At 44.6% G+C, this 20,570-nt stretch overlaps 1 protein-coding gene across 1 annotated transcript in view; it reads left to right on the top strand.

Moving 5' to 3' along the window:
- RBM19 (RNA binding motif protein 19) overlaps nucleotides 1-20,570 on the top strand; it is a 420,351-nt gene that overhangs the window by 159,820 nt on the left and 239,961 nt on the right. The window contains exons 18-19 of the mRNA XM_085635231.1: nucleotides 19,022-19,082; nucleotides 20,277-20,356. Coding sequence (XP_085491357.1) covers nucleotides 19,022-19,082; nucleotides 20,277-20,356 — 141 coding nt within the window. The remainder of the gene's footprint in view (nucleotides 1-19,021; nucleotides 19,083-20,276; nucleotides 20,357-20,570) is intronic.

Below are 20,570 nucleotides of genomic sequence, written 5' to 3'. Positions count from 1 at the left end.
GAAGCATTTTATTTTAAATTAGCTGGGGAACCAGCTTCTAAAGTTAGACTGACTTCGACTAAATTGTTATATTCCAAATCCTTTATGGATGAGTTGACTATAAGGGGTTGGAAGAGTTGTGGAAAGATACCATTGATCTTAAATCACTTTGGGGTTCTAAACCATGGCAGGTACAAGGAACGAAGGCTCTGCATCGTGCCTTCCTTATCCCAAACCACATGTTATTTTTTAATTCTACCATTTTTCAAACCACCTGCTTGGGATTGGCTACTTCTAAAAAGATTAATTCCCCCTCTATTCCTGATCTGGGTGCTTACCCAAAGTGGCATCATCTCACAGATCTGTCCCTTGAGGCGTTGCAGTCATATATTACTAACACATCCTTCAACATTTCCAATTTAAATCGTGAAGGATGGTTGATATGGCAGAAGAGCTCGGATTCCTGTCAACATCGTTTTCTGGGTCTATACCCTGGATATACACAGGTTAGAGTGGACCCACGCTTTGAATCTTCCCATTCGGTTACTACCTATTCTGTAGGGAGGTTATGTCAGAACTGGCTGCAACATTCCGCCTTGGCATCTGTTAAACTTCATTTATCGAAATTGCATGACAAAATAGATTTGAAGGATTTTGTTAAGGGTCCTGTGGGTGGCAGGTCCAAAAGATGGGTATATGCGATTTATAACGAAGTTTGGAAAATATCGCAAATCGAAGCGGCCTCCAGATTGAGAGCTATTGATCAAGCAAATTTGGAAAAAGTGCTAGCTGTTATCGATAATAACATTAACACCCTTTCTTCCAGAATTTACACATTAGATAATATTGTTTCATCTGTTTTGGATATTGTACAGGATGATAGGTCTGTTTTATATCATGGCCAAAATCAATTGCGTTCGATAATGCAGTTTACATGGACTTTGCAAACATTGAAGGCTGGGAAAGTTCCCTGGGACTGCATGAATACATCTTCTTTATTCCTGCCGTTTAATCTGACTGCAAAACAACAATTCATGTCCATGAAAGATGCAAAATACTCCTTACTGCATATTGAAAAGTTGGAATCTTTGCCTTTCTCTGTGGCCAAATTGAACTCCGCTGTGTGGCTTATCCGCGGGTTAATCACCTTACCATTTCCTTTGTTTAAGTTCAGTTCCTGTATGAAACATTATGCCCTAGTCAGATATGACCCATTGGGTACTGCTTTTCTGCATAAAGTGTGTTCACTCCCATTTACATACAGATGCATGAGAGAAGGTAAAGAGATTTATTTGAAAGGTGAGGAATGCACTTCCTCACCTGATCACTCACTAGTCTGTAGACCCATCCAATTGCATGCTGCATGCAACGTTCAGGCACCAAATTTAGCTTGCGTTCTGAAAGGGATTCCAGTGCCAGCTATTACGCCCACTTTTACATTGTTAGCTAACAGTAGTTATTTGCTTTTAGATAATGAGGCTCGCTGCGGGATGCTAGTGGGAATTCCCTACATTGTGACTGTCTCACAACGAGTAGTCTGCTGTAAAAATATCCTTTTCCCGCCCCCGAATGGGAGGCTGGATGTATCCATCTGGCCTTCCATCCCAACCTTGAAAGCAGAGTTCAACAAGATGAGCAGAATAAGGGCTCTATTGTCTCAAAAAGAAGTTGCTCTGACTTCCTCCCGTGAAACATTTGTCCTTCACGTAGCAAACACCCGCACCGAGGTGCATGCGCTTTTAAATACTGATCTCCCCCTTCATTTCGGTGCTCTAATTCACACTATATTCAATGCCTCGTCAACAACTGGCTTGGCGCATTTTTTCAAAGTTGTGGGCTCCGGCCTCGTAACCTCTTTCCAAACAATCTTTGGTGTGATACCGGCATCTTTTCATTCTATTTTTTCCAGCATCTTCGGCGGGCTCCCGTTGATTCTCACCCTCACGGCTGGTGTGCTCCTGTTGGTCTGCTTGCTGCGCAATGGCTGCACAATATGTGTCACACGACAGCCTGCTCCGGCTGCTCCATCTTCGTAACCGGATGCTTGAATATTATGTAACATTGCCACTGGCCACTTTAAGCATAGCCTATGGATTGTCCTTCCGGTTTTCTTACTTTACTTACGTGCAACCTGTTTTTCATTGCCTAGATTGTCCCTTTGAATGGGCTCTTAATTTGTGCCTGTCGAACTCGGTGTCTCCTACCCTGTATTATGATCGACTGATGAGTCTCTTAGTGGCTCATGAGTTGGACTGTTCTGGTATCAGGATTATGGCCTGTGGAGCGGCACATGGAGTCCTAGGGAATTGGGACATCTATACGGCAGCGTATGACTTCTTGGCGAGAAGTTACATTGAAGAACACGCAAGTTGCCCTCTGATTGTGCTAGAGGCTCCAGTTATCGAGGAACATATATGTTCATTTACTTTGTTAGACTGGATGGCGGACACTTTTACCGAACATTATAATGACTTCCTCTTGGAGGTTGTCGCTACTTATTGTGCTTACACGTTGATGGATTAACCTGGAAGTCGACCCACTTCCGTTATTTAAACTACACTTTTTTGAGTTGTTTTTTTTGATTCGCCATTTAGGCTGTGCTGAGCCTTTGCGAGATATTACGTCACATGTTTTTTCTTTTTCTCTCTTTTTTTCCATTTTTTACGCTGGTTTTTCGAACTTTCACTGCCATTAATATGGATATCCAATACACTTGGTTCTGTCTCTGTCGAACTTGAACTCTGCGTTCCTACATTGTATCCCTATTTATTCGTGGTCCGATCAAGGGAGGGTGTAGTGGAGACGGAGGTCCAGGTACACACATTGCTATGTTAGTATAAGCGTCTTAGAAGTTAAAACGCCATCTTGCCACTTTTGCTGCTTTTGCACACGACACTGCAGATAGATGTTATTATATGAAAACTGCTTGCTTGCCTTTTCTTCACATGAGAACGGTCTGTTGTTCACATACCTAGATGTGCACCACGACCTTGGTCTGAACATTGTGTGCAGACACAGTCAGGGCCAACAAACAATGTATGCTTTTGAATTCAGGTTGATCGGCCCACGCTCTAGCTATAACACGCACACAGCTGCAAATATCTGAAACTCGAGCGCCTTTAATGTTGCAGTTTGCATGCATGAGATACTCACTTGGGAGAAGACTTTTTCCAGACACAGAGCAAAGCTGATCCCGTGATGTGATTCACCTAAGCTGATATTTACGGTATGGGGTTCCCCTGTCAAACCTAGAGACCTTCTATTAGTCTAATAATAGTAGCTTACTAGTGAAGGGAGGGTGGTTGTAGTCCACTATCATTTGTAACATGATTTCTCCCTTCATTTTCTATGGTATTGTAACAATGCTGATGGTTTTATTCTTAATCATTTGTCTGCTTATGTTAGCCAAAGTCCTGCATCATAGGACACGTAGTTTGTGAAATAAACATTTTAAACTTTACTATGTCTCAGATTACTCTTGTTGTGGACTGATATAAGAATAATAACGAACAGGTATTTCCGATTCCCACCATTCCTGAGAGTACTTTAAGTCGCATGTTCTGGGTTGTCTAATCATTGGTAGCTTCAAGATGATACGGAGAGCGAATGAGACACTGATGCTAGTCAGATAGGGGTTCTAGGTACTGAAGTGAGTTTTTGGTACACCGCAATTCACTGAGGTCCTGGTTTCCTGCGCATAGTTCTGTGCATGAGCAGAATCCCTGCAACACCAGAACGTATCCCAAATGTCTGCAACATATTCAGATAATGCTGGACCTACTCCGCCGATTGGGTTTCACAGTCAATGCGAAACAGTCTCACCTGCAGCCTTCACAGATACCGTCTTATCTGGGAGCCACTCTCAACACTCACACAGCTCTAGCCTTTCCCAATGCAGCCAGAAATCACAACATTCAAACTCTGTTGCTACAGTTTCAAGCCAACCAAGCCTTGCCAGCTAGAACTTTCATGCAACTGCTAGTAATAATGGTGCCATGCATTGCAATAGTGCCCCATGCAAGACTACACATGCATGCTCTGCAAGAATGCTTAGCACGTCAGTGGAATCAGTCAAAGGGTCAATTAACTGATCTAGTGTTGGTAGACTGCTGCACCCATCACTCTCTGCAGTTGTGGAACCTAAAAAGAATTTCAAAAGGGCGGCCCTTCATCAACTCTCTTCCACAGATCGTGCTAACAATTGACACATCTCTCACAGGTTGGGGTGCCCATCTCCATGATTACACAATCCGGGGTCTCTGGTACAACAAGCACAAACATCTCCATATCAACTATATAGTGCTTCTAGCAGTATTTCTAGCGCTGAAAGCTTTTCTGTCTCATCTCATAGGCAACGTTGTCCTAGTCCTCATGGACAACATAGCAGCTATGTACTATTTACAAAAACAAGGGGGGGACACACTCTCTCCAACTGTCACGCCTCTCTCAGAGCATTTGGAGCTGGACAATCCATCACAGGATTTATCTTCTAGCAGAGCACCTTCCAGGAGTAAATAATCAGATTGCCGACCTCCTCAGTAGAAAGAGACAGCAAATACACGAGTGGGAACTTTATCCCTAAGTTCTCCTTCCATACTTTCAACAATGGGGATTTCCACAAATACATCGGTTCGCCACAGTGGACGACTCAAAATGCCCAAACTTTGCCTCCAGGTTCCCACACCCTCTATCCAAAGGCAATGCCCTATGGATGAATTGGTCAGGGATATTTGCCTACGCTTTTCCGCCTCTCACACTCTTTCCGTTTCTGGTTCGAAAACTCAGGCAAACATCCCTCACACTGATTTTGGTAGCTCCCACATAGGCCCGCCAACCATGGTAGACCACCCTGTTGGAGCTGTCAGTAGTTCCACATCAAAAGCTGCATCTCACCTTCAGTCTTCTCACTAAGAATCATTTAGAAATCAGGCATCCAAATCCCAAGGAGCTAAACTTAGCAATTTGGCCCCTGAAATCCTAGAGTTTGGATATTTAAACTTGCCACCAGACTGCATGATTATTCTAAAAGAAGCAAGAAAGCCTACTACTAGAGCTTGTTATGCAGCAAATTGAAAGCGATTTTAGTCTTTTGTAACAACAACAAAATTAATCCTCTGGATGCTTCTGTTCAAAACATTATTTGCTACCTTTTGCACCTACAGCAAACTGGTCTAGCTTACACTTCTATTCGTTTGCACCTTGCAGCAATAGCGGCGTATTTTCAGAACAGACAGCATTTATCTTTGTTCAAAGTTCCTGTCATTAAAGCCTTTATGGATGGCTTAAAGAGGGTAATACCACCCAGAATACCTCCGGCACCAGTGTGGAATCTTAACATTGTACTTACAAGTCTTATGGATCCACCCTTTGAACCGTTACATAATTGTCCTTTACAGTTCCTTTCATGGAAGATTGCATTTCTCATTGCAATCACTTCATTAAAGAGAGTTTGTGAACTACAGGCATTAACCTTAGAAGAACCCTTCTTTCAGCTTCATAAAGATAGGGTAGTTCTTCTCACCAATCCGAAGTTCCTCCCTAAAGTAGCTTCTGCTTTTCATATTAACCAATTGATTGAGTTACCTGTGTTCTTCCCTAAACCCAATTCTGTAGCAGAACGAGGTCTTCACACACTTGATGTCCGAAGAGCATTATTGTACTGTAATAAGACAAAGCAACTGTTTTGTTGCTTTTGCTCCACCTCACAAAGTCACTCCTATGTCTAAAACTGGTATTTCAAGATGGATTGTTAAATGCATAGAAACTTGTTATGCAAAAGCAAAAATAACTTTATCTCTACCCCCTAGAGCGCTTTCCTCTCGCAAAATAGGGGCATCTATGGCTATTAGGTAACATTCCTTTAGCTGACATTTGTAAAGCAGCAACATGGTCTGTGCCAAATACATTTACCAAACACTATTGTGTAGATGTGTTACCACATCAACATGTCAATGTAGGGCAAGCAGTGCTAAAGAAAATTTTTCAGACAACTGCAACATCTACCGGTTAGCCACTGTTTTGGGAGAATACTGTCAGGGCTCGACAAATCCACTCGACTGCTCGCATTTGCGAGGTAAATTTAATGAGGTCGCGCTATTTTTAGATCCTACTCGCCCTTTCTGGCGAGTAAGAAAACATACAAACTTTTATCCTCTGTCTTTGGGAGAAAATGTGACAAGATAACAAGATTTAAAGGCCTTTTTATTGCTCACAAAGCAAATGAGCAATAAAGATGCCTTTAAATCTTGTTATCTTGTCACATTTGCTCCACTTTCAGAGACGGAGGTTAAGTAGGTTACTGTTAGGTCGAGGAGATTTTTCAAGGTACTAGACCTGCAGGACTAGTACCATTTTTCAGATTTTTTGAGTCCTGGTTATATAGTCTATGCAAAGCATGTGTATCTACAGCACACATGCCTCGAACGGATTATGTTACTTACCCAGAAAGCATCTGTTCTTGGCATGTAGGGCTGTAGATTCACAGGCACCCTCCCACCTTCCTGGACACCTGTAGTTGTTGCAGTTCTCATTATTTACAATACATACGCATGGACATCTCTGTACTACACTAATTTACTCCATTCTCACCCTCTTGCTGGAAAACAATCTAACAATGAAGTCGACGCCCATGCACACTATCACCAAAAGGAGGCGTCAACTTACCTCGTGATAGGAAAGACTTCTTCGAAGGTACACAACTTGCAATTATCCGAACCCAACACTAGATGGCAGGAGTATGTAAACCATGTTAATCTACAGCCCTACGTGCCAAGAACAGATGCTCACTGGGTAAGTAACATAATCCTTCTGGTGGATACTTTGTCCACCTGCAGATTCCTCACCGGTCCTCCCACCTCCCCTTTGTTGGATGGTTATGGGCCAAAAATAATAAGATCACAATATTCTGTTTTTGCACTATATATCTTATCCAGTGTCAGTCTCATCAAACGGTCTTGTCGGCTTAGAAAAACAGAGGCTGCCTGGGGATTATTAAAAAAGTGAGGAATCTGCTGGTAGAGCATCCAACAGAAATGTATTTACCTCAGTTAACTTTTTCTTGAAATATTGGCCACAAACTGAACCTATGATGCAACGCCTGTTAGTGAAAGCAGCCAAAAAAGCGGAACCAAACTAGTCACCAGCTAGCACTGAAATAGCACAGTGAGCTAGAACCCTGTTATGGTCGGTGAATAAAGGGGAAGTCTAATAGCAGTGAATTTCTTCTCTGGAAGGGCTAAGTTAGCCTCAGCCTGTAGGTCTACCCACGATGAGTGCATTAGCAAAGACAACGCAAGTGTTTCTGTGGACCAATTGTCCTCACAAGTTAACCCCGAAGCAGCCTCAAGTTTTGTGACTGGTTATAATAGATTAACTTGTAAGCCAGTGGATTCCCACCCAATAATTTCCCTCTCTATTCATTCTTAATGTAGAAACAGTTGCTGCAATTTTAAATCAGAGCCAATATTATAGTATTTTCATGCCCTTGACCCCAGATTACTTTTGTCTACAACTATATTAGAACTGATGCATTTAAATTGCAATGTAAGGTGTAGTGGAGGCCTGGTGCATGTTGTGTTTTCTCCTTCTGTCACAAAGTAACAGCGCAGTTAAACAAATTTGGCTGACTTAAGTCAGAGTTTGTTCTTAATGAGCAGTACTACTTGGTAGAAAGGATATAAAAAATATTACATCTTACTGAATTTTGATAGCAGGCAGTCAAACTGGGTGCGATCTACCCCCATACCCATCTCCAGCCATCTATGAAGATAAGATCCAATATATGACTGCCCTCTAGTATTTTGAAATGCCTTGTAATATCCCTACAAATGTCTTCCATTTCTAGTTGCAGGTAGTGCAAATTTGCTTCCTATTTTGTACAAACATCTGATTTCAGAAAAGTAGCGCACTCATAACTGCTTTAATTTTGAACATGTCAACAAACGACATCCCACCATTTCCAAAATCAAGTCATACAATCTTCAAACATATTCATTTCTTCAGATATTGCCACATGCGCTCATTACTTGTCTACCTAACGTTCATGAATAGCCTAAGGAATACAAGATAAGGGTGCACACCTGGCTGTTGAACATGTAAGGAATTCCCCAAATATACATCCTCCATGCATTTCCATTTTATCACAATTAGTGCATGGTCTATATTGTAGTAATGCACTATGATACACTTGGAGAGAATTTGCTTACATTTTTCTTTAGCCCTAGCCATCCAATCACCTTTCAGTGTGCATTTTCTCAAACAAATTTAAAATAAATTTACCTTCTTTGGGTCCTACACCAATAAATACTCTACATGGGACATCACATGATGAAAATACAGTACTTTAGGGGAGATACAGATATTGCAAACTAGCTTCTTGGCTGGGATAGCAGTATATTTTCACTCACCCCTTTGCCTTCTTAGCCTGTGGCCTTTGGTAATGTTATTTTCAGGATCTGGTGAACAGCTTCCATGGTAATAATCATAACATCATAGCTGATTACTATGCACCTTGGTTCATTGGAATGTCATTCTTATACCGAGATAATTTAAATTCAGAAGCAGATTATTGGCATGTGGCCATCAGTACAAATTGTGTTTAGTGTTTGTTTTTATCTAGTGAAGCAAAAGCCTCACATTTTATCTTCTACTATTAATAGCCTATATTTACTATATTTACTGGACGTGTGTGCAGCCCCCCTTTTGAGGCTCTTATGGCCATGGGGACTCCAACCCCCAAGACTGGCTCCACTGTGGTGTTCTGGGAAGCCTACCTCCGGGACACCATTTCCCTGCCCACAAGAGCACGGATAGGGAAAATGTGTCTGCTCCCAACAAGAGAGAGATGCAACGAGCAGGGAAAATTAAATTGCTCCCACTTGGAGGGAGCAGAGTAAAGAACCTACTCTCACCGGGTGGGGCCACCTGATGCAACCAGGATGGGTGCATGTGGAGAGCCTGTGGGGAATTGGGGTTCCCCTTCCAGTTCCCATCGCTGTTTGTTGTGGGTGCCCTGGGTGGGCACTTGGGCACCCACATTAGGTATCAGGTAAGGGGGACACCGATGCCATAAAGGCCCTGAGGGACCCCACACCTCCCTCTCCATGATTTAAAAAATAAAAATAAAAAAAAGCATCCTGGGGGTGTGGGACTTCTGGGTCCTGCACATGCCTGAGGAGGGGGGCCCTCACCACCTCCCTTAAATAAATGAATACAGCTGATGGAGGTGGGGTCCCAGGGGCCTGCAAAGGCTTGGAGAGGGGTGCTGCACACCCAACTGCCCCATAATTATTAAAAAGTGTGTCCTGGGTGGGCACCGGGACACCCCAAAACATTTGTCTTTTTAAAAGGAATCATAAACATCAGGGGCCGCTCATTTATACTTCACTGCTCCTTGAAGGAGCGCCCCATAATTGTCTAGGAGGGCTCCTTAACTTTTTTTTTCCAGCATGGTGATGTCCCTGGAAGGTGCAGGAGCACTGCCAAAAAATGTTTTAATTCTGTCGTATCCGGTAGAGATGATCGTCACCCCCCCAGGGATCTCCCTGGGGCACAGACCTGGCTGAGTGGATTTATAGATACCCTCGGATTGATAGACTGTTGGAGATTAATGCACCCGGGACAGATGCAATACACTTTCCACTCGGGGGCTCATGGAAGTCTATCGAGACTTGATTATGTTCTTATGCCGGCGGCCCAAGCTGTGATGGTTAGGGATATGAGACATCTGGCCCATTACTGTTGCAAATGAAGGTTATCCCCGGGGCGAAAGGGAGGGTAGCGCCCATTAACCCTTGGCACCTGCGTAATCCTAAAATCCGAGCTGAATTGGTCAAGTCTCTTGACTACTATTTCAATGAAAATGTGGGATCAGTATCATCTGCGGTCTCGTTGTGGGAAGCCTTCAAAACTGTGATCCGTGGGCAAGCCCTATCTCTAATCTCACACTCCAAGAAAAGCGAAAGTGAGGAGGTGGTTCGCCTTGAAACTGAAATAGCGGGGTTGGAGGGGGATCTGGAGCTGGGTGTTACGGATGATAAGTTGCACGTTCGCAGTCTCAAGCAGTTTGACTATAGAGCGCTGGTCACTGATGCCGCAAAGGGGATGAGTAGAGAGCAACAAGGGCGCCTATACGACGTGGGGGATAAGGCTGGAAAGTTGATTGCTTGGTTGGACAAGAAAGAGAGAGCGAGTCGAGTGGTGCCGGTCATTGAGAGAGCGGATGGCGTGCGTGTGACTGACCCTGTGGAAATCGTTGAGTGTTTCGCGGACTATTTCCGCGAGGTGTATTCTCCAGTCTCGGATTGCTCTGAGGATGACTCTCAGCTACTGCTGAGAGATATAGCGTTGCCGTCGTTGTCGGAGGCGGACAGACTACTGATGGATGCGACGTTGTCGCCGGATGAGATTGCCTTGGCCATTCGCTCGGTCGCCTCAGGCAAGGCCATGGGTCCTAACGGCCTTCCCATTGAACTGTATAAGCTGCGTCCGGACAAGATAGCGCCTTATTTACGCGACATGTTTCTTGACGCACGAGAAACGGGCTCCCTCCCCTATGATCAGCGTCTTGCCACTATTGTCGTGATTCACAAGGAGGGGAAGCCGCAAGACCATTGTGTCTCCTATAGACCCATTTCACTGTTAAACGCTGAGCCCAAAATCCTGGCTAAGGTTTTAGCTAATCGTCTGGTTAGGGTCGTGGGCGACTTGATCTATCCGGATCAATCTGGTTTCATACCTCATCGTAATACGGCTCTGAACCTGAGGCGTCTTCATGGAGTGCTCGCGAGAGCGGCGTACATACGTGAGCCTGCCATTTTGGCGTCTTTGGATGCAACAATGGCCTTTGATACTTTAGAATGGCCATATCTTTGAGCTGCAATCGCAAAATTTGGTTTTGGCCCCGGGTTTATCGGTTGGGTAAAGTTGTTGTATGAGGAACCATTGGCTCAGGTGGTAGTGAATGGCAGAGTATCGGCACCTTTTGTGTTGGGAAGAGGCACACGGCAGGGTTGTCCGTTATCGCCTCTCCTCTTCGCACTCGCTTTGGAACCGCTGGCTGCCTGGCTGCGATGGGAACCCTCGTTACGGGGCATCAGGTGGACGCCGGAATTTGAGGACCGCATCTCTCTCTATGCGGATGACATTCTCGTGTACCTCACATCTCCCCGGAGGTCCTTAATTGTACTAGTTGATGTTCTAAACTCCTTTGGTCGTAACTCCGGCTTGGTCATTAATTGGACTAAGTCCTGCATCTACGTTCTCTCTGGTGATGCTCCTCTCCTTCCGCGAGGCTGCCCTATCCAGATTTCGCAGTCGGGGTTTAAATACTTGGGAGTCTTTATAACATTAGATCCTGGGGCTCGCTATGAGCAGAACCTACTCCCACCACTTCAACGACTGAAGGCCGACGTTTCGGGTTGGCAGCGGCTTCCGCTTTCGTCGCTCGGACGTGCGGCGTTGTTTAAAATGATGTCGCTACCTCTTGTACGCATTACAAAACACACTTGACGTCATACCGGCCCGCTATTTCCGTGAGGTGGAGAGTTTCTGGGACGGGCGGCCGCGGATCGCTCTCACAAAATTGACACTCCCCTGGTATGATGGGGGTATTGCACTCCCCGATATCAGGCGATATTATTGGGCGTCCCAATTGGCGGCGGTGAATCACGGGATGTATGGGCCTGTCCCGAACCCGGCGTTTGAGATAGATAAAATGTTATTGCCTGGTGGGGATTACAACAGGGCACTTTATTCGAAGTCTCCCGGTGTGCACTTGACAGGCCCAACAAAGATAGCAGTGCGTGTGTGGCATGCAGCGAATGCGGCGATGGGATGGAAGGAGCGCCTGACTCGAGCGACCCCGCTGTATGCTTCAGAATGCTGGGCTGTCTGTGGCAGACAAAAGGATTTGAGAAATGGGATATGATTGGCATATGCAAGGTGAGTGATCTTTGGGTGAAAGGGAAATTTAAAACGTTTGAAATGTTGAAAGTGGAATATAAGCTGAATGATAGGGAGTACTTTCAGTATGCCCAGATCCACCATGCGTTGTGTTCGGCTTTTCCTGATGCTGCTGCGATCCCGGAAAATTCCCCACTGGAGGACAGAGTGTTGGATGGTTACGTGCCTGACAGCACAATCTCCTTGATCTATAAAAAGCTTATAAACGACCGAGCGGACTTGTTGACCCAGTTGCGGGAGGTCTGGAGAGCTGACGGGTTGGAATTAGACGATGAGGACTGGGTATCGGCAGTAGCATCCCCGAGGGAGGTAGCGATCCCGGCCCGCCTTCGGTTCGTACAACTGAAGATACTCCATAGAGTATATGTCACTGGACCTCGCCTGATGCGTATGGGTTTTTCCATGGATGGATTGTGTAAGCGTGGCTGTGGTTTGTTGGGTACTTTCCTTCACGTCCTCTGGGAATGTCCTGAGTTGGCTCGCTTTTGGACTCGGGTGCATGCGGTAATGGAGGAGGTCACACATGTTGCTCTGTTACCAGAAGCTAGGAGGTGTCTGCTGAATGTCTGGGAGCCGACTGACTATAATGTGGCACAGACGCAGTGGGCGACTTTGGGGAATATGGTGGCTAAACGCAACATCGCGCAGTTGTGGGGTTCCCAGAGGTCGCCCACGGTCTCGGCATGGAAGGAGAATATGGATTGGTGCATGTTTAGAGAAAAGACGGTATATGTGGCGAGAGGCAAGCCTCGGAAATGGACCAGGGTGTGGGGTCCGTGGAATTCTTACCGTGGGGATATCTGTGCTCCCCCTCTGGCAATGGTATTGGATGTCCCCTTGTCCCCCTAGCTGAGCATTCCCAAATTGATATGTTACGAGTATGATACAGTTTGATGTTTTCTCTGCACCCCGGCACCCCCGTGCCTCTGTCACAGACCATTATAGTGGACTTCCCTGCCCCGGGGAAGACGTACTGATACTTAGGATCCTTACTGCCTTGTTTGTGTGAATTTTTTATAAGTTTTAAATTGAAATATGAAACCGTCATTAACGTTGTTCTGTGAGCACAGTCGCTGCCTTTACTCGGAGTGTTTATGGACCTACGGGATCTTTTGTGATTGACATGCCTGTACAACGCTGACATGACATGATTTGTACTAATTAGTGACCGGCCCAAATGGATGTAGGCCCATGCCTGTACCTCTTCGAAGTAAAATAAAGGTTTCTATAAAAAAAATGTTTTAATCTTGGAGGGGGGCAGCAGAAAGTGCAGAAGCCTCCAAGGAACATAAAAAAACAGCAAGTCTCCTGGGTCATTGATTCCATGACCCCAGGAGAACTTGGCATTTTATTCAAAATCACTCCTAACTGGAGCTTTACGCTCTTCATCTGGAGTGCAAGGCCCTCTTGTGGTTGTGTTTATGATTGCATTTTGTGAGCTGAAAAAATATTAAAAGAAAGATTCAAAGACACATTGGTCTTTATTATGCTTTTATTTATTTTTTACTGTTTCTTGTAACATTTTTTAGACAACAAAATGCAGCAGTAAACATTATGTTAACAGAAAGACTCAGACATGTTTTATCAAACTTATTTATAATAATCACTATTATACATTGCATTGTGTGAATTACTGAAATGTACATTTGGTTTCAAGTATTGTTGATTTTTGGAGAAAGATTATAGATCTGTTGTATTATTGATATGCTCACCTCATGATAGAGCCAGTAGGCCCACTTTTTAGGTCTCGGCTGCGAAGGCTGCGCTTGCGCAGTCTTGCTCCGAGATTTAATGACTTGGAGAAGAGGGGCTTGAACCCGCCTCTTGAATGCTGGCCAGCCATTGGAGAAGAGGTCAGTCATTCAGATTAGGCCCCGTCCTTTTCGGATCGGGGGGCGTGTTTGTTGCAAGAAGTCTCAAGGAGGAGACAACAGCAAAACACGCCCCCGAGTCCGAAAACGACGCTGCCTTTCTCCGAGGCATTTCTGCTCTGCCTCGGAGAAAGGCGGTGGTGTCTTCCGGTGCCCTCTTTACTTGTTCATTGTGTGTGCGGCGCATTGTTCTCGCAGCAAGAGTGGTACTTGTGACGGTCGCAGAGACTACGATTGCAAATGGCCCTTTGTTGCACGACGGATGCAGGGGGCTGTTTCATGTGTATTGACGCTTGTATTGTAGTCTCGACCAGCCGCCGTGCCGGGGAGTTGGATGCACGAGCGATATAGGGCTGATCTCAGACAGACACGTGACAGACACCCTGAGTAGTGTGGGAATAGGTGCTTATCTGTAAGAGCCGAGATACGGGGGTTACCCTGCAGGAATGGTTTTTCCATGCCGGTTCACAAGTGTTGGGGCTATTTATGGACTCGACAGCCCCTTCCCCTTGCTCAGGAGCGATGGGACAGACAGCTTCATATGTCATGGTATATGTCAGCGGCAAAATACCTGAGAGACTTGTTTTCAGCAACTGAGACTTGCCACATTCTCGTCCCGACGTATGGCTTCTTCCAGCCACCCTCCTGTAGATTGGCACAAACTCGCGACAGATTGGTCTGGGAACATGCCTTGCTGCTGGAGGCCTGTTGAGCCACCCGCTCATGTGTGCGCTTCCACTGTGAACCGCCACATTGTTGCCTTGGTGAACAGCCGTCCTTGGACTGCACTTGGGAGTCACCACAGCTGCGGGATTCGGGTCACATTTTAAGGGAACTAACGTAGTAACGTGATGCTTATAACGAACCTAAGGCAGGTAATGCACAGCAGAATGTTGTTTTCATTTGTAAAAAAAAAAAAAAAAGATTGTGTTTCGTGGGCATTTTACTGTCCCCGAAAAATTGCACCCCAGATTACGGACTCTCAGCCTTATTTTTGTGTGTTGACTTGTTTAGATCACAGTGCTAACACAAAACTGCAAAGAGGTTTGTCTGTTGGTTCCTAGCAACAAATAAATTCCCCCGAGTTTCTAAACGTTGTCCACGCCCAGAGACCTGTCTGTCCATGACCTTTCATATCCACTTCCTGTGGACTGACGTGCTCACGGGGCCTCCGCTCCAGGCCATTTCCTTTCACTCCCAGCTTAAGCCCCCTGAGTGAATCTTGCACTTTCCTCCCCCACCTTCAACGCCCAGAATCAATTCAAACGAGTGTTTTCCCAAACAGGTGCAACCTTTAGCTGTCGTCCCTATTGTCATGACCGACTGCAAACTTCCTAGGCCTCCCCCATCAACATACATATGTTGTGGCGGGCTTTCTCAAAAGATTGTCCTCTCGTCATCGCCTAGTGTCTCATTAATCTCTGATGTGCCCGAGCTGATATTCAGCCATTAATGCAAATCTTAATGTCTGTCCCATGGTATTTCTTCGGTTGCCTTTTATTGCTTATCCTCCGCATAATTACGTTTTTAGATTTCAGTGGCCGGAGATCTTCTCGCACAGTCACCCGTTAAGTAAATGTGTAATTGTCAATTTTGCAGCCTTGGATTCGCTTTCATACACAGTTTAGCTGTCTGGTGTAACAACCGCCGGTCTCTGCCCACACCTACTAGGAAGCCCCAGGCCACCCGTGTCCCGCTCGGGCCTGTGGGTTGCCCAGCACATCATTTTTTTTTATTAACGCAGACCTCCTCTGTACTCTCCAAAACCAGGTAGATTGCATAAACACATATAGTGTCGCCTCAGCACAAAAGAACCCTTCATGTACACACCTCTTGTAATAAAAGATGTGCCACATTTATTTATTCTGTGCTTGCAAGTTTGCTGTTTGGAGTGCGTCTTGAGACCAGATTATAAAAACCCTGGAAGCATCGGATCCAGTGTAAAAACAGAACTCCCCCCCCCACCCACCCCCCCCCCAGCAGGACAGTCCCTTTCATGTTTAGTATGCACACCTCTCACTAACAGGCTTTACTATTATAGAAAAAGACGCAAATGTCCATGATTCTTCTCCAGTGTGAGTGCCTCTGCAGTAATTGCTACTTTGAGGGTAGTGTTCTGTGACACAAACGTTTTTGGCTACCGTCCTGTGGCTGTTTTTGTACACACCCTTGGGACACCGAGTCTTATGCGTCTCTGCACGTGACTAGTTTCTTATCAGTCACACTGTTTACATGCGCCAGTCAGCTCTCTGATAGGGCATCTATTACAATCACGCTGCCTTCACGCCGAAGTTACTGTCCCTCCTCCCCGCTGCAGCAGCTGGGAGGCAGCGCCATGCGAGGGGGACTCCCAGGGCCGTGCGTGTGCCCTCCTGTCTCGGTGTGTTTATTTATATAATTAATTAGCCGAACGATTTTCGCACGGGCCGCTTTCACTTTTGCGGTCCACTCATGTCCAGCTCGCACTGGGAAGTATCTTTTTCATTTCAGATTTCATGCTTGCCGAAGGCCTGGGTGGCCGCAGAGAGGGAGGGGGTGCGTGTGAGGGGACTTTGAGCCGGTGTCAGCTGCACACTGGGCCCAGGATACCCAAAAGCATCGGAGATGCAGAGGCTGCCCGGGTGGCATAGCTAGCGGCTGCTCAGGCCCCCGCGGTGATGAGGGGAAGCGGAGCGGAGCTGAACAGCTTTGAGACCTGTGCCGAGCATAGCCCCAGCACACCCCCCTTCTACTATGTTGTTTTTACATGTTGCATGCATCTGTTCCTGTCTACATCACTGTTAGTCTTTTTCTTCTCAGGGGCTAACGCAGGTCGTACAGGGGCCCACAGCCCTCACGGTCCCCCTTTCTACCCAAGGGTATGAGTAGCTGTGGGGGCGGGCTCGCCACATTCTGCAGAGGGGGGCATTCTGTTTCGTTAAGATACTGTTTGTCCTGTTTTCCTTTCTCTCTCTTCTATCACTCTTCTATAATAGTTTATTCTGCCCCCTTCGGCGTGTGCTTTTAGTGTTGTATTTGTGTACTCATAAGGCACCATCTAAACCACCAACTGATGGGGGCCATTCTCGTTTACATTAATAACACAACGCGAGGAGAAGTCTTTGTTGTTACGGTTCTCTCGTCCTCTGCTGTTGCCTCGCCATAGACAAGCATTTACAATGCAATGGTCTCGGCATTGGTAAAGTTAGAACTATTGGCATTGCTCATGACATTATTTTTGTTTAGTGTTTTTGTTTTTAAAACATTTAAAGAAACGTCATTGTCATGAGCAATGCCAATAGCTCTAACTTTAACAATGCCGAGACCGTTGCATTGTAAATGCTTGTTATATTTTGGTGTTGCCACTCTTTGACAAAGTCAGCAAGTCTGTCTGAATGCAGCCAGGCCCTGCGAGACCAACGTGCACTGTGCATGCCAGAAGACCTTATGTGACGTGGGGTCACTTGCCTGCTAGGGGATTGGCGCAGGGTCTTGCCAAAGGCCAGGCCCTGGGCCAACCCCTCTCCGCACACAACCAAAGGCCTGCCTGGCGTAGGGTTGACTGCTGCAAGGGTTTGGATGCAGAGCCTGGCCACAGGCCAGGACCTTTGGCCAACCACCCCAGCAGCGCACGGCCAAAGAGCGTGCACGGCGAGAGGTTGGTGTTACGTAAGGTAATAAAATATTACTTTAGATTGGTAAAAACCCTAGAAATTCACTGAAAAAAAAAAAAGGTTAAAGTGACGGCATAGTTAGGAACTGTAATTCTATCTTACTTTACTTTTTTTCTGAACTTAGAAATTCTGTGAAAAAAACAAATGTTAAAGCAACTTTGTAGTTAGTTGAACATTTCACTGACAACTTAATGTTTTAAACTGAAAAGGACACTGAATTTCACCCAATATAGTTATCTCTAATCACATAACCAAGTGCCCTAAAGTACCTATAACTCCCAAAGACTTTCCTAGGACATTGACGGACTATCGGCTGAGATAAAGGGTGTTCTGAATCTCAGAGCTCGTGCCATCGTTCTAAATACATTTACACGATGCAGGCTGTGATACAGTGTATTATCAATCTTACCAAGTTCCCCTTACCTTTCCCAGGACCTTCAATGATTGCAGCGCCCACTGGTCTTGCTGCTGATGTGCCCAGTGGCCATAAGAAAAAACTCTACACTGCCTCTGCTATTTTCCCAAGCCGTTCATTGAGTATGGTTCTTTCTAAAGGAAGATCAACATTACCATCGCTTCTGACTGATGTTTGTTGAAGAAAACTTCTCTTTGCATCCTTGAATATGAGCGCGCAAAATGCTTGCCATGGAATAATTGAGTGTAGGCAAGCAGGAGCTGCTAAATGTCTACATAATTGACTCCTTAAGTAAATTAATAGTTCAGTATACTGTGAAATAATGACTCTAGGAACCGTGTTTCACTGGAAAGTTGATCTATTGGGCAGAAACTATATTTTGGCTAAACGCTCATCAACTTTAGAATGACATGTAATCATAACTTTACATAGAATCTTCCCATGGGAGATTATCCTAATGGTCAGAAGCGATATATTCTAGTTGAATAAAGTAGCTGCATTAACATAAAGAACGGACAGTCCACAAAATGATTCCAGATTGATGCTTAAGAGACACAAGAGGTATTATGTGACTTCTGTTGTTTAACATGCGGGTCTACATCACCTTAAGTGTTATTGTATATGTTAAGAAAGCATAAATATGGCAAACTGAAATGGAGAAAGACTTTGTTTAACCCATAACCTATCTGTGGTGACAACAAAAGGAGGGTGCTAGATTGAAAGGGCGCTTTCCTGTAGATATTTGGGAATGAACTTCTGTAGTGTGAGGGACTCATTGTTATGTTAATTGTGTTAACCATTAAAATGAACATTTGCTCAATTTTGCCAGAAAGCATGTGCCTGGAGGCTCAACGGAAAATAACTCATGTTTTTTCCCCTGTGTGTTCATAACTACTGCTGTTATTGTATTTCACTTCAATATGATGATGGTTTTAATTTTCACCAAAGGTTCATTAGGTAGAACGTGATTAAAAGGAGGTTTATGATGCAGAAGAAAGCCTGCTCAGCATTGCTTACTCAGAGCATACTGATCACAACCACTTTAGAGTGGACAGGTGAATTTTGGAAGGGCTATTCAACAGCTACGTATGTAATTAGCATAAGAAAATAAAGATACAGCTAAGACCTTTTTCTTCCAACAGACATTTTCCAAAGTTGGAATTGTGAAGAAGTGCACAATCTCAAAGAAGAAGGATAAATCTGGTGAGTATTGCAGAGGTGGGTAATGGGTCAACTTTGTGCAAGTAGTTAATAAAGTCAAATAATGACCATTGCAGTTCTTAATCCAGAAATCCAAAATGTGATCAGAGCTAATTTTCACAAAATCGATGGCTCTTATACACACAGTCAGGCTTTACATTTTATATTATTGCTGCTAACGTTCCTATTGCTCTTATTTAATGAGACTCCTTCCATGGTTGACTCTTCTTTCAACCTAATATAGTCTAGTGATATCTATGTTTGAGATTTATATAGCAGAGACCACGTAGAGTGCAGCAGAACACTCTAAAAGTGATAAAAAACAAAAATGTCAGTCAACAAGGGGTGCTGTTCAAGCGTGTCTGAGGTTGGGGTTCCAGGTGGGTTTATCAATTGCAAATATGATGGTGTTTTATCCTTTTACATTCCCATTCATATTCACTTATGTTCTTCAAACAATGTGCTGTGTTTCTAGAGTTGTTGATTTGAGTTGTTTTCTTCATATTTTTCCAAATCATTTCATTGGTAAGTCCTTGAGAGGTTGTGTTTTTCAAGTGCTGTATTATTATTTTATCAGAGTGGGCTGTAAAGGTTGTCTATCATGAATATCATGCCAACGTACTATTAATTAGAGGCTGTCTTCTGTTAGTGATGTTCCAACTTCTCATCAGTCACAGCTGGATGATGTTCTTTCATCTTATCAGATAGGGCTTGAGAGGTTGCCTTATCTTGAGCGGTGTCCTTACACCCCATAAGTGAGCACTTTGGAGGTTGTCTTCTCTTATGGATTAGTGACGACATATATATGAGAACTCTGTTGGGGGTCTTAGCTCCAAGATGTGTTGGATTTTTCTGTTGACGAGTCCTGGTATTCTAAACAATTCTGAATTGTTATATCAGTGAATCACAGGGAGATTTTATTCTGTAAATTATAAAAGATTCTCCTACCAGATTATTTACTCCCCGCTATTTTTCTTATTTCTTCGTTCTGGGGTGGTTGTTTGCAACATGCTTTGTGGAACTGCCCACAAGGTGAGGACTTCAGACATTATATGCTCCAAGAACTTTTCAATTCTCAATGTCCATGTTCTCCCTTTCTCTCTAAATGGGTGTTTTTTTTATATTTTTGGTTCTCTGCTGTTACCCTCTTCCTTTTCCCTTGAACACCATTATCTCATGCATCCCTTCTCTTCACAGGTGCTTTGCTATCCATGGGATTTGGCTTTATAGAATACAAAAAGCCAGAGCATGCGCAGAAAGCCATTCGACAGCTACAGGTGAGAGCTATCCTGCAAGGAACATGTGAGGCTTTGACAGGGAAAGGTTGGTGCCTGGATAGCTTGTGGGATCCATAGATGACACGTCTAACAATTTGCAGCTACTAGTATTAATATTGCACATGTGCATTATTGAATATATTGGAATTCTCTGTCACTAACAGAACACTGCTGGCTCACTGAAACTGACACTACATTGTAAGAAGAAAGCTCA

The sequence above is a fragment of the Triturus cristatus genome, chromosome 11, assembly GCF_964204655.1.
Source record: "Triturus cristatus chromosome 11, aTriCri1.1, whole genome shotgun sequence".
NCBI lineage: Eukaryota > Metazoa > Chordata > Amphibia > Caudata > Salamandridae > Triturus > Triturus cristatus.
This window is presented reverse-complemented; position numbering and strand designations above follow the sequence as displayed.